The sequence below is a fragment of the Nycticebus coucang genome, chromosome 14 (assembly GCF_027406575.1).
Source record: "Nycticebus coucang isolate mNycCou1 chromosome 14, mNycCou1.pri, whole genome shotgun sequence".
NCBI classification, from domain to species: Eukaryota; Metazoa; Chordata; class Mammalia; order Primates; family Lorisidae; genus Nycticebus; species Nycticebus coucang.
Genome location: NC_069793.1, coordinates 65,665,516 through 65,678,507, shown reverse-complemented (window position 1 = coordinate 65,678,507; position 12,992 = coordinate 65,665,516). Strand labels below are relative to the sequence as shown.

At 53.1% G+C, this 12,992-nt stretch overlaps 1 protein-coding gene across 8 annotated transcripts in view; it reads left to right on the top strand.

Moving 5' to 3' along the window:
• The window catches only part of ARAP1 (ArfGAP with RhoGAP domain, ankyrin repeat and PH domain 1), a 68,460-nt gene that overhangs the window by 36,991 nt on the left and 18,477 nt on the right, over positions 1-12,992 (top strand). For 6 of the 8 annotated variants that reach the window (XM_053560427.1, XM_053560422.1, XM_053560425.1 and 3 more), the window contains 10 exons: positions 4,335-4,501; positions 5,102-5,169; positions 5,743-5,876; positions 5,988-6,137; positions 6,482-6,551; positions 6,820-6,940; positions 7,353-7,555; positions 7,889-7,995; positions 10,437-10,636; positions 12,291-12,376. In XM_053560427.1, coding sequence (XP_053416402.1) covers positions 4,335-4,501; positions 5,102-5,169; positions 5,743-5,876; positions 5,988-6,137; positions 6,482-6,551; positions 6,820-6,940; positions 7,353-7,555; positions 7,889-7,995; positions 10,437-10,636; positions 12,291-12,376 — 1,306 coding nt within the window. The remainder of the gene's footprint in view (positions 1-4,334; positions 4,502-5,101; positions 5,170-5,742; positions 5,877-5,987; positions 6,138-6,481; positions 6,552-6,819; positions 6,941-7,352; positions 7,556-7,888; positions 7,996-10,436; positions 10,637-12,290; positions 12,377-12,992) is intronic. The other 2 variants (XM_053560426.1, XM_053560430.1) reach the window with 2 other exon arrangements.

Genomic DNA, 12,992 nt, shown 5'->3' with positions numbered 1-12,992 from the left:
CACTTCTTAGGTGGAAGGCCCAGGCTGAGTGGATCATCCCCTGCCCACGGTGTCCAGTCTTGCCCAGGTGTAGTGGGGAGAATAGATGGGTTTGCATATCCCTTGACTAGGGGAGAAAGGGCTGGAGGAGCAGGGAGCCAGCAGTATGGGAGAAAGTGGGGGTACCTCAGAGCCTGCCTACAGGGCGAGGCCTGTTGAGCTACTGGTGGGCTTCCATGGGCTGGGATCATAGGGAGTGGGTAGCCCTGGGAGCAAAGGCTGAGAGATGGGGCCACTGAGGACATGCTCAGGGTTGGGGCAGATCTTCTGGTCTGGTGGGCTGAAGTTTCTGGGGAACATCCCAGCAGGGCGTTAGCTGGACCTCAGGGTAGGAGCTGGAACCCCTCTTTTTCTTTTTTGAGCCAGAGTCTCAAGCTGATACCTTGGGTAGAGTGTTGTGGCATCGCAGCTCACAACAACCTCCAACTCTTGGGCTTAAGCGATTCTCTTGCCTCAGTAGAGTACTGAGGACCACAGGTGCCAGCCACAACACTCAGCTGTTTTTTTGTTGCAGTTGTCATTGTTGTTTTTAGCTGGCCTAGGCCAGGCTGGGCCAGGTTCAAACCCGCCAGCCTCATGCATGTGGCTGGTGCCCTACCCACCGAGCTACAGGTGCCACCCTGAACCCCCTCTTAAGGGTGCAGGCACTGAGGAGCTGGGACTCCAGCTGGTGTGGGGCATTCTGTGGGCTCTGTTCCCGGTAGGAGGTCACTACCCCTTCCCTGGGGTTTTCCCACATGCTATGCCTTCCTGGACTCCACTTCTTCTTTCTTAGGCCTGCCCATGACTAAGCAGGTCCCTAATCCCATCCAGTAGACAAGCAGGCAGGGGTCAGCCAGGAAGTTTCCTAGAGGACATGGCTATGGTGGGGCCTGAGATTTACAAGAGGGACATAGTCCCTTCCTTGCCACTGCTCTGCTGGGAGAAGAGAGAAGAGCGCTTTGCATCTGTTGTCCTCTCCCTTCTTGCCATGGTGACGACAGCTAGCTGCCAGCTGTGACTGTGTTCTCTCTCAGATGGACCCTGGATCTGGGTGGCCAGTGTGAAACAGCAGGCCTCGGAGTAGCTCTCACGTCCTGGCGTGGTCTCATTTCTTGGGCTGTGGTGTTAGACTGTTTGGGTTCAAGTCTCAGCTTGGGACTAAGGACAAATTACTTAGCACTCCAGTGCCTCAGTTTCATCCTCTATAAAGTAGGATAATAATAAGCCTTACCTTATGGAGCCCTTGTAATGAGTCAATGCATGAGTTTATGTAAAGTGCTTAGAAGATGGCTGGGAACATACAGACATAGACACACATACATGCACAATTAATTAGTAAGAATTAATTCACCTAGGTGTATATTTGTTTATAAATCCTTGCTGAGTGCTGGGGATACAGTGGTGAGGAAGGTAAATATAGAGATCGCTTCAGGGAACATCCTAGCAGGCAGGATGGGCAGACCCCTCAACAGTGACGGGGATGAGATGGGCTGCCAGAGGTGAGAGGGCTGATGACACTTGATCCTGAGGTTGAGTGGCAGCAGGTGGGCATTTTTGCTCATTACTACCACCTTCCCCTTAGCCCTGCCCTTAAATCCAGGGGGAGCTTTGAGAGATACGCCCATTTAGCCCTCCTTGGCATTGGAGGGATAGAGCCTGTCCCTACCTCCTCTGGACTATTATCTGGCTGGCCCTGGCCCAACAGCTTAGAGTTCTGCCCTCAGCTAATCACAGGCTGGGCTTCTAATGGCCTGTGCCTCTTGGATTCTGGGAGGCAGCAGCCCAATGGATTGATTTGTTTGTCAGGTTACATCTAAGGACAGTGACCAGCTAGAGCCAGCACCCCAGGTCATGCTGTTGGGCTTATAGGCATTCCCTCAGTCACATCATACCCACTGCAGGTCATGCTGTTGGGCCTGCCTCCCAGAGTCTAAGAGGTAAGGGCCATTAGAAGCCTGGCCTGTGAGTAGCTAAGGGTAGAATTCTAAGCTGTTGGGCCAGGGCCAGCCAGATTGCAGTCCAGAGGAGGTAGGGACAGGTTGTATCCTTTAAATTTGCCTCCCTTCCAACCCTAAGGATCAACTTACCCACCTACCATCTACCATCCATTTGTCTGCCTACACCCCTGCCCAGCCAGCCCACATACTCTTGATCCCGACTAGGCTACAAGCCCATACTGGACTGTAGGAATATCAAGGCAGAGGCTGCCCCTTGCCCTAAAGAGGCTCAGGGTCACATGAGGGAGACAGCTTTATGCAGTGCCCACCAGGGGGGGCTTCATAGGTCCAGCTAAACAATCAAACTGTCAAGACTGCCATGGGCCCCACTTGGAATCAGATTCCAAGGGAGCAGCTTTCTACCAGGCAATGACAGGTCTTCATCTGCTGTGGGATCCTCATAGCGATCCTGCCACAGTCCACATAGCTTGTGGAACCACATACCCCCTAGGAGTGAAAGACTGAGACTCACAGTGGATAAGCGACTCATGGGGAGCCAACCTGGCTTAGGAGCCAGGATGTCTCTAACAACCCCACAGGTGTGGTTTCAGGCCCATGCATGAGACGTGCCCAGTTTACAAGTCACCAAACTGGGGAAACCCAAAGCCCTGGCTTCTCCACCAAGTAGAGAGTCCACTTGCAGTTCTTTAGTTCAGATGCAGTTCTTCTCTCAGACCGTTGCTGCCAAAGGCAGTGTTGCCTAGTAACACGACTGTCATGCCACCTTTAACAGGCTTCTGGGGGAACAGAGCTAGAAAGCTAGCCGAAGGTCAGATTCCCACACGGACGGTGGAAGAGTTTTGTCACGGACGGTGGAAGAGTTTTGTCACACACAGAGAAGAGATGGTTGCAGTACAGGTTGATGTGGAAGGAGCCATGTGTCCAAAGAAGCAATAGACATTGGAGTCAGGGTTCAGATCCTGGCTTAGGTGTTAGCACATTACTTGGCATGAAGGAGATACTTTGAAAAATATCTTTTGAAATAATTTATAAGAAGCTCATAATGTAGGGAAATGCAGATGGGCTGGGAGAGCAAAAAGAAAGGGTCAGAGATGTTCAGAGGAGGGAGGCTTGGTTTTAGAGTTAAAGAATGAGTGAATGTTTCCTAGTCTGAGAACAGGGAGAAAGGTATTGCTGGTGGAGGCAACAGCTTGAGCAAAGGCCTGGCATCATGACTATCCCCCAGGCAGGCCCTGTCACTCCCTCCTGGTGCTTCCTTGCTTTTGTGGTAGTCTCACACATCAGTCACTGCCAGGAACATTGGGGTAACATAAAGACCAGGCCAGAAACAACTAGTGGGAGAAGTTACCCTTCTGTTCGGATACCTATCCTTGGCTCCTACAGGACCCTGGCAGAGATGGCTGGTAGGGCCAGGCCTTTAAGGGCCCCTTGCTCCTGCTGGTGGTCCCTGGGCATCCTGTGTGCTGGCACATGACATGTCTTGGTTAATCCTCCAGCTGCCCTGCCAGGTCACTAATACAGTCCTTGTCTTACAGAAGAGGAAACTGAGGCTCAGAGCAGCTAGGTGCTTGCCCCAGGACACACAGGAACTAAGGCAAGGTTCAAACCCATGTCCTTGATGCCAAAGCATCAAGGCAGGGCATGATGCAGGGAGGCCCTGAGGGGAGAGTGTCCCTGGAGAGTATGCAAGGGCGTGAGATGCAGGGCGTGTGATCTGTGTTGTGAGAGCCCAGGGAGCCTGAAACTGGCCTTGGAGAGTTGGGGGAAGGTTTCTCAGGGGAGCAGTAGCAGAAATGAGAAATTGGTGTTGTGGAAGACGAGTATGATGGGCTGAGGTGAGCTTGAGGGGTCTGAAGACATCAGGAGATAGTGAACATCCAAGTCTAGGCAAGAAAGAAGGTGATCTTGAGCCCACAATACAGAATCTTAGGAGTTTGTTTCTAAGGCTCTGGTCTGTGACTTGGGCCTTGAATCCCATTTCAATCCTGTCCTTTCCCTTTATCATCAAATGCCTTCTCAGGTCAAGCATTGCCTCCTCTAGGAAGCCTTCCCAGACTCCCCAGTTTGGTCTTTATCCCTCCTCCAGAGTGGAGACCCAGTGGGTACATAGGGCTAAAAGCTATGTACCCCCAGAGTACTGGGGACAGAGGGTGCTTGTTTCCTTTAGGTTTTGGGGACCTAGGAAGGGTTTTGGCCAGGAAATGAGGTGAGGAGGGCATTTGGAGAAGAGTGCTCATCTGTGTGTGTGAGTTTGTATAATGAATGAGTTTTACTGAAACTCAGGTGAGCTGAGGGCTTGGTGGGTTGGAGTCCTGGCTCTGTCACTTAGAGATGCCTAACTTTTGTTTGTTCCAGCCTTCCCTCCAAGGAGAAGTTATTGCTGCCACCACTGTCATCCCCTCCCCAGCCAGAGCCTGAGGAGCCCCTGTCCACTCTCCCCTCAGGGCCTCCTCAGACCCCATCTCCACCTCCCTGCCCACCTGAGATCCCTCCAAAGCCTCAACGCCCATTCCCAGAGTTCGGTGAGTGCTGCCACCAGGGGATGGGGCTCCGGGTAGGTTGCCTAGGATGGGCCCCTGGAGAGTATGCAAGGATCCCACTCCACATTCTGTCCCGCTCTACCACCAGCCCAGTGTGTGGCCTTGGAAGGTCACTCGGCCTCCCTGAGTATCATCTTTGAATGCAGACAGCACCTGGCTCTCTGACCTACTGTTGTTATGTGTGGGGACATGGCAGACTTTTTGAGTTCCCCATGATTTATTCTTAAAGCATTTCCCATGGTAGCGGGTGGTTTGCTTTTCCTGGGCAATCTACTTTTCTTGATATTCGTTGCTTTTTTTATCCTTTTTTGGACAGTTTGGCCCTGACCACCAAGCTTGCTGCCTGCTTAGAACTTCCTGAGGTGGCCGGGCCTCTCCTTGGTCACCCCTTAGTGCTGTCCCATGAGGCCCCAAGGGCATAAGATAGTACTTCCTGTCCCCTGTGCCTTTTTTGAAAGCCAGGCTGAGGTGGGGGTGGGGATCTTTCTTGGTCTGGGGTGGTTTTGTGAAGCTAAGCTGAGGTGCCCCAGGAGAGGAGGCTAGCCCCTTGCTTCTGAGTCTCCCCTATCACTCTTTCACCAGATGACTCTGACTACTATGATCTCCCAGCGGAGGGGCCAGAGGCCCCCACCAGCACAATGATCAAGAAGGTAGGGCAGGGCAGTGGTGAGGGTTTGGGCTGTCTGCCTGTCGGTATAGAGGGAAGGCTGGCTAGCTGCCCTTTAGACTGTGGGGACCATCAAATAGAGAGTGGGGAGCCATATCATAGGAGAGCTGTTCTCCCTCACTTCCTCTTCATACCATGCAGGGGTCAGGGGTTAATCACAGTCCCTGAGCCCTGGGCCACAGTGGGAGTCTGTGACTTCTGCTGGGTGGTTTGTGGCCTCTTTCCTCCGTCTGTGTTTGGTGCATCTCTGTCGTGCAGTGTCTATCTTTGTTTCCTTTTCGTCTGGCTGTTTGCCTTATCTCTCTAGCCCCAAATCTTTTTCTCTGTCCCTTCATGTTTCTGTCTTTGTGGCCTAGGTTGGTGCTCACTGGTTCCCCTGTCCTTGTAGCCCTGGGGCCCTCTGTGGACCCCACGGGTGGGGAGGAGAATGTGAAGAAGCAGAAGCAGAAGTGCTGAGTTGTGAGGGTCAGCCTGCGTGGACAGAAGGGGCACAGCAGCCCCTGGGTGGGTGTGATCCGGGCAGAAGGGAAGGATGATGCTGTGGGTTTGGGGGCAGGAGGAGCCACCACGGAGAGTAGTCCCACGAGCTGTGCGTGTGGCCAGTCTTCTGAGCGAGGGGGAGGAACTGTCTGGGGACGACGACCGAGAGGATGAGGATGAGGACGACCACGCCTATGAGGGTGTCCCCAAGTGAGCATCCACTCCTCTCAGCAGTTCCCTTCTCCCCAAAGCCAAGCCTCCTCCCAGCCCTCCCACCATTCACCTCCTCGGCCAGCCCCCTCAGCTCTCCTCTCTCCCTAGTAGTGGATGGCACACCAGCACCCTGAACTTGCCCTTGCCCAGCCTGATTCCCGAACTCCCACCACACCCCATGGATGGGCTGCCTGGGGGCTCTACCCCCATCACACCTGTCATCAAGGCAGGCTGGCTGGACAAGAACCCACCGCAGGGGTGAGTGAGGCCTCTTGGTGCTCTGTGTGGGGGCGGACGGTGCTCCAGGACACTGGTATCACGAATTAGAAAACCAGAGGTACCCAAGATTTTCTGTATAGGTCTCCCTCCAGACCTGTTTTATTGTCCTTTAAATTGGGAAGTCCTACTGTGGGTTTGACTCACTTATTCAGTGAGTAAGAAGATGGTGATATCCATCTTCTTCTCAGTGGCCATTTGGGATCCTTCTTCCCTTGAACCTGGCTGATCCTAACTGTGTGCGTGATTGCTGGAGCGGCTAGGAGATCCTGAAGCCTATCCTCACAGCCCCAGTCCTTTGCTCTGTTGTTTCTCTGCCTCTCCAGATCTTACATCTATCAGAAACGATGGGTGAAACTGGATGCTGATTACCTGCGCTACTTTGACAGTAACAAGGTGAGGTCTGCATCAGTCCCTGACACAATTCTTGCTCCAGCCTAGGCTAAACCCTGACACCAGACCTAGGTGGAGTCCTCCCCAGAGCTCTAGTCTGACTTTTCTAACCGTGTCCTTCTAGCCCACTGGCTGGTTGTGGGGTCAATATCGGGGCTGTCCCTGACCACCTGCATGAGATAGAGCTGCAGCATCCATTTCAGCAGAGGCTAGGGGGAGTCAGGGAGGTCTAGGGCCCTGAAATAGAAAATAAAGATCTTCTCTTCCCCAGGATGCCTACTCTAAGCGCTTTATCTCTGTGGCCTGCATCTCCCGTGTGGCTGTCATTGGGGACCAGAAGTTTGAAGTGATTACAAACAATCGGACCTTTGCCTTCCGGGCAGAGAGTGATGGTGGGAAGTTTGGGGGGTTGTGTATGTGTGTTCATGGAGTGGGGAGAACACTGAAAGTTTAGCCAGAGAAATGGGGGAGAGAACTAGGGCACATCTGTCCCTCACATCTTACCTGGGGAGGCATCATCCCTTTGTTGAGTAGGGGAAAGAAGGGGGGACTGTGACTCCTCAGAACCACACTTTCCTGTTTATTGGGGAGACAGGCTCAGGTAAGTGAAGCACCTTGCCCAGCATCAGTGGCACAGCTGAGATTGTGGCGTGAGCTGGTTTGGGTCAGGGAAGTCAGAGTAATAGGTGGGCCATCTGTGTAGGCTTCAGGTGGAGGTGCTGCCCGAGGAGCCCAGGGCCAGGAGACCCCTGAATGCTCTGGCCCTGCCAGGCCCAGCTCAGGCTTCCACCTATTCTCCTGCAGCGGAGCGGAATGCATGGGTGCAGGCCCTGCAGCAGGCACTGGCTGAGCAGCGTACCCGAGCCCTCCTGTCCAGCGCTTACCTGCTGGGAGTGCCAGGTTCAGAGCAGCCTGACCGTGCTGGCAGCTTGGAGCTGCGTGGCTTCAAGAATAAGCTGTATGTGGCTGTGGTCGGTGACAAAGTACAACTCTACAAGAATCTGGAGGTGCTAAGGGTTTAGCCAGGTCACTGAACCTCTCTTCCCTGTTCATGTCCACTCCCCTCATCCCTCCTGTTGCCCCAGGCTCTCCCCCAGTATTTCCCCACCTCAGGGACCCCCTACTTTCGCTGTCCCAGGCCCCCCTGGTTCCTCCCCTTCACCGGGTCTCCCAGGACCTGAGCCCTGCCCTTCCCATTCCCTCCTAGTTCTGAGCCCTTCTACCTGGTCCCTGAGCACCGTCCTCCAGCCTCTACTCTAGCTCCTTCATCTCCTCATTGTTACATAAGCCTAAGCCCTGCCCCAAAGCCCTGCCCTCATCCCATCCCACCTGTCTGCCAGGAGTACCACCTGGGCATTGGCATCACCTTTGTGGACATGAGTGTGGGCAACGTGAAGGAAGTGGACCGTCGCAGCTTCGACCTCACCACACCCTACCGCATCTTCAGGTAGAGCCTCCTTCCCCTTTTCTTCCTTCTTCCCTTCCTCCCTCCCAGGAGATCTTTTTGCAGAGTATGAGAAGCAGGAAGCTGTTCCTTCTTCTAAGACGGGTTCCCACCTGTGCCAGAGCTGCCTGCTCTGATCCTCCCTTCTAAGAGGTCTCGCTCTTCACAGTGCCCCCGTTGGCCATCCCTGTCCTCCCTGCCCACTGTGCTGTACCTACCACCTTCTCCCCTGCTGCTCTCACTCCTTCTAGAAAGTACTCTTGTCCAACGGAGGTGGCTCCTCCTTGGCTCTGGGCCTGTGCTGGATGCTCCTTCCTGGGCCTCCAAAGCTCTGCCATCTTGGTTTCCTCTGACCTCAGCTTTTGCTCAGTGTCTGTCTCTGTCTTCTGCCCCCTCCCTCACTTATTCCCAGGCCTTCAGCTACCACCTCTCAGGCACTTTGTTGTGCCCAGGTTCAAATCCTGAGTATACTACTGACTAGCTGTGTCACTTGGGAAATCTGTGCCTCACTTTCCTGGGGAACCGAGGAATCTTTGTAGCACTGGGTAGTAACTGCCAGTAAGCACTGGCACTGTCACCAGCACTACCTCTCTGTCCTCAGCCCAGATGTCTGTCTACAGCCAGATCCTCCTCTGAGCTCTAGGCCTGCAATCCCCCAGCTCTGTGGCCATCTTCTCTGTTCACTTTCCCCACTCCTTTTCTGCCCAGGGCCCACTCCCTCCAGCCATGGGATCCCTGCCCCTCTCCTTTCACCCCTGTGCAAACCCATCCCTACCACATTGGCTCCCCGCCCTCACCACTCTGGCCCCAGGCTCCTGCTGCCTCACCCACTGGGTACTGGTCTGGGTCTCTTCATTCCATCCGCTCTGACTGTCAGAGGGGCTTTTTTTTAGAGAGAGAGTGGCCAAGCTTTTATTTATTCATTTCTTATATTTAAAATACTCTTTGATTATTCTGAATTCATCCCAAAGCTTAGAAAAATACTCTTTAATGATATTCTTGGCCTGAGAACGTTTGCTATGATTTTTAACTACTATACAATTGCAGCCAATCACTTTACGGGGTTTTTCGTCTTTGTTTGTTCTTTTAAAAAAATTTTTTTAAAGAGACAGGGTCTTGCACTGTCCCCGGGCTGGAGTGCAATGGTGTAATCATAGCTCACTATGGCCTTGAACTCCTGGGCACGAGCAGTCCTCCCACCTCAGCCTCCCAAGTATCTGGGACTATAGGTGCATGTACCATGCCTGGCTAAGGTTTAAATTTTTTTTCTTTTTTAATAGAGACAGGGCCTTGCTACATTGCTCAGGCTGGCCTCAAGTAATCCTTCTGCCTCTACCTCCCAAAGTGCTGGGATTACACACATGCGCCACCATACCCAGCCTCCCCTAGTTTTTCATTGTCATTAACCTTAATTAGGTTGGTTTGGTGTTTAGCACAAAGGGCCTCTTCCAACGTGACACATGTGGCCGGTGACAGTGGATGTAAGTGCACAAAGATGGGCTTGGCTCTTGTCTGAGGCTTTGGTGGCTTTGCAAATTCCACATGTCAGGCTGTCATGGATGATGGCAGTGCCTAGCACCTGTCATAGAGCGCTGCTCACAGCCTGTACACTTCTGGTAGCCATGCCTTCCTCAGCCATGGCAGTGGGGTATGGGTGGAGTGGACACTTGAATGCATGTGTGATGTTGCATTGGTGGCAGCAGCAATAACAGGGAAAGAGCCAGAAGGTCTTTCTTCTTTTTTATTTTTTAGAGACAGTTATGCATTTATTGTTCAACCTGGGCTTCCCATCCTGAAGAACAGGAATGTGAGGCAGGACCAAAGGTGTCTGTATATGTCGGGCCAGTGGCACTCTTTGTGGGGTGCGGCCACAGGGTATGTTGCAGTTGGGGCTGGGATAGGAAGGAAGTTGAAGATGGAGATGGCAGAGAGGTCTTTTTAAAACATCTCTGTGCTCTCCCTTCCTTCCCATTTAAACCCTCTGCAGGTTCTCCATTGTCCTCAGGGTACACTTTGACTTCTTCTGCCTGGCCCTGTCTGCTTCCCAGCCTCTTCTCTGCCAGTCTGCCCTCCTGCCCACAGGTCCTGGACTGCCCCTGTGCACACGCTCTTCTCTCTGTCTAGAATGCCCTTCTACCTCTTCACCTGGCTCAGCCCTTCTTATCTGTCAAGTCTTAGCTCAGGTGTCATTTCTTCCCAGCATCCTTCCCCACTCCCCAGGCTGGACAGACTCCCCTTAGGCTCCCCGATCCCCGTATATCGCTCAGGTCTTGGTATCCTTGCCTTTGTCCATGCCTACCTTCCCCACCAGATCCAGGATTCCTTCTCCTTCTGCCCAGGAGCTCCCAACACCTCTGCCCCCACCACTTCATCCTGTGCCCCTTGTGCTGCTCTGAAACTCCTCTGAGCCTTTCCCCAGAAGTCCCCTACTCCTGTGTTCTCAGCTTCTCTGCAGACTCGGAGCTAGAGAAGGAGCAGTGGCTAGAGGCCATGCAGGGAGCCATCGCTGAGGCTCTGTCCACCTCAGAAGTGGCCGAGCGCATCTGGGCTGCAGTCCCCAACAGGTCTTGTGCCGACTGTGGGGCTGCTCAGCCTGACTGGGCCTCCATCAACCTCTGCGTCGTCATCTGCAAGCGCTGTGCAGGTGTGTGGTGGGGTCAGGCACTGGGTGGAAGCATGGTAGGCTGGCTGGTCAGGGGGCTGGTGGCCTGTCTGGCAGGATGGGCTGAAGTAGAGATAGCAGTCAAAGCCTCTAGTAGTGGGACTTCTTTTGTGCTCCAAGCCTTTCCCACTCTGATTAATCTGCAGGCCTTAGGTCTAAAGGCAGGGATTCAATAACTCACATCAGGGATGGGAGTACTGAGGCACAGAGAGGGAAAGTGGCCTGGTCAGGGTCATTTAGCAAGTAGTTGAGCCCAGGTTTGAGTGTAGGCCTATTGTGGTCTCGTGTTCTGTCACCTGAGAAGTGTGGGGAAGGCCAGGCAAGAAGGGTTGGCAGGGGTCAGGCCAGGCCGAGCTTTGCATGTAGGAGGAGGAGCTAGTATTTTGTCTGGAAGGGGACAAGAGGCAGGGACAGGGTCAGATTTGTGGTCAGACTCTGGCTGGCAGGTGGAAGCTAAACTGCGATGGGGACGAGACTGGAGACCAGTGAGGAAGCTGCTGCCAGATCAGGAAAGGGAGGAGGCGGCCTGGCCTGAGCAAGTGATGAACATCAGGGTGTGGAGGTTTAGGATCCAGAGTATACACCTCTTAATGGCTGATCAGATGACAAGGGTGAGAATAAAGGAGGGCGGAGATCCAAATCCATTCATCTTTTCAGCCAACATTGAATAAGGATCTGCCACATGCCAGACACTGCTAGGCACTTAGGATTCAGCCTTCATGGGAACTGATGGTGCCCAGGTGACAGCTCTGGGTGGGTGGAAGTGGGAACCTTCTAAAATGGGGACTAAAGGGTAGGAATGAGTCTGGGGAGGTCGCTGAGGTAGGTGAAGAGTCCTGAGGCACTTCTAGGGCAAATGTCCATGGGGCTTGGGCCATGAGATCTGGGTGCAGGAAAGTGATGCCCAGCTGGGGACCAGATTAGGAAGGCATCAGTGCATGGGGGTACAGGACTGGATGGAGTGGACTGGGTGCTCATAGAAGAGTGTGCAGGAAGGTGAGGCCAGAGCCAGGCAGCGCTGGGTACTGCTAGTGCCCCCCAGGTCCCCTTCTTGCACAGGGGTCCCTCGTGGGTCCTGTAGTTGGGCAAGGCTCCATTACCTTCAGCCCCAACTCCTCCAGGCAGGCCTTTCGCACCACAGAGATTTATAAGGTGTGTGCTGTGAGCCAGGTTTGCCCGAGGCACTGAGGATAGAGCAGGCAGCCAAAGTTCCTGCTCAAGTGCAGCTTCCACTGTAGTCTGAAGAGGCAGGAAACACACCTGATCCAGTAGAAGTATGGGAATGCCCATGCTTGCAAAAGCACGTGTCATATGTTAGGGAAGCCTTCTCTCAGGAGGCGACGTGCCAACTGAGATCTTAAATGACAGGAAGGACCAGCCGTGGGGAGATGGGGAAAGAGAGTCCAGGCAGAAAGATGGTGTATGGGAAGCAGGTAAGGTGCCAGGATGGAAGTAAGGAATCTGCATTTTAAAGAGATCACTCTGGCAGAGCTGCAGGGGGCTGGTGCAGGAGGCCAGTGAGGAATACAGGATCCCTTGGGGTTGTCCTGGCCTCTTGTGCCTATCTGACCTTGTCCCTGTCTGCTCATGGGAAGGGGAGGGCCAGGTGATCCTGAGCCTGGCCTTCTGTCTACAGGAGAGCACCGTGGACTGGGTGCTGGCATCTCCAAGGTGCGGAGCCTGAAGATGGACAAGAAAGTTTGGACAGAAACACTCATTGAGGTGGTGATGCCCCCGTTTGCTACAGATATTTGGGGTTTGCCCCACAAAGCAGCTGCTGGGGTTTTCCAACCCCTTTTCCCCAAATCACTGATCCCAGCACCCAGGAGCCAGAAGAAACCTTTGTGATAATCTAGTGGGTGGTGATTTTGGAAAACACAATTTTTGGCAGAGTCAGCAAAATGACTAGTGAGCTAAGAATATTTTTATAGTTTTAAAGTATTGTTAAAAAAAGATGGAGGGGGTGGCATGTTCAAACCTGGCCCCGGCCAAAACTGCAAAAAAAAAAAACAGATGATGGAGCAGAGAGTGTATATGTTCTGTAAAGCCTAAAATATTTACAATTTGGTCCTTTAAGGAAAGAATTTGCTGACACACCATCTACTTTAGCTCTCATCTCATTAGATGGAAACTGAGGCCCTGGCTGGGCTGTAATCTTCCTGAGATTATTCAGCAAATGCATATTGACCACCAACCCCTGCTGTTTCCATCCATTTCCTGGCTGATGTAAGGCCTTCTCTCCTACCTTGCACTCCTCTCAGAGCCTCTTACCTTTCATTTAATCTGAGCTTACAGGCACTAGTGGGTACGTGTGTGTATGCCTTGGGCACACACACGT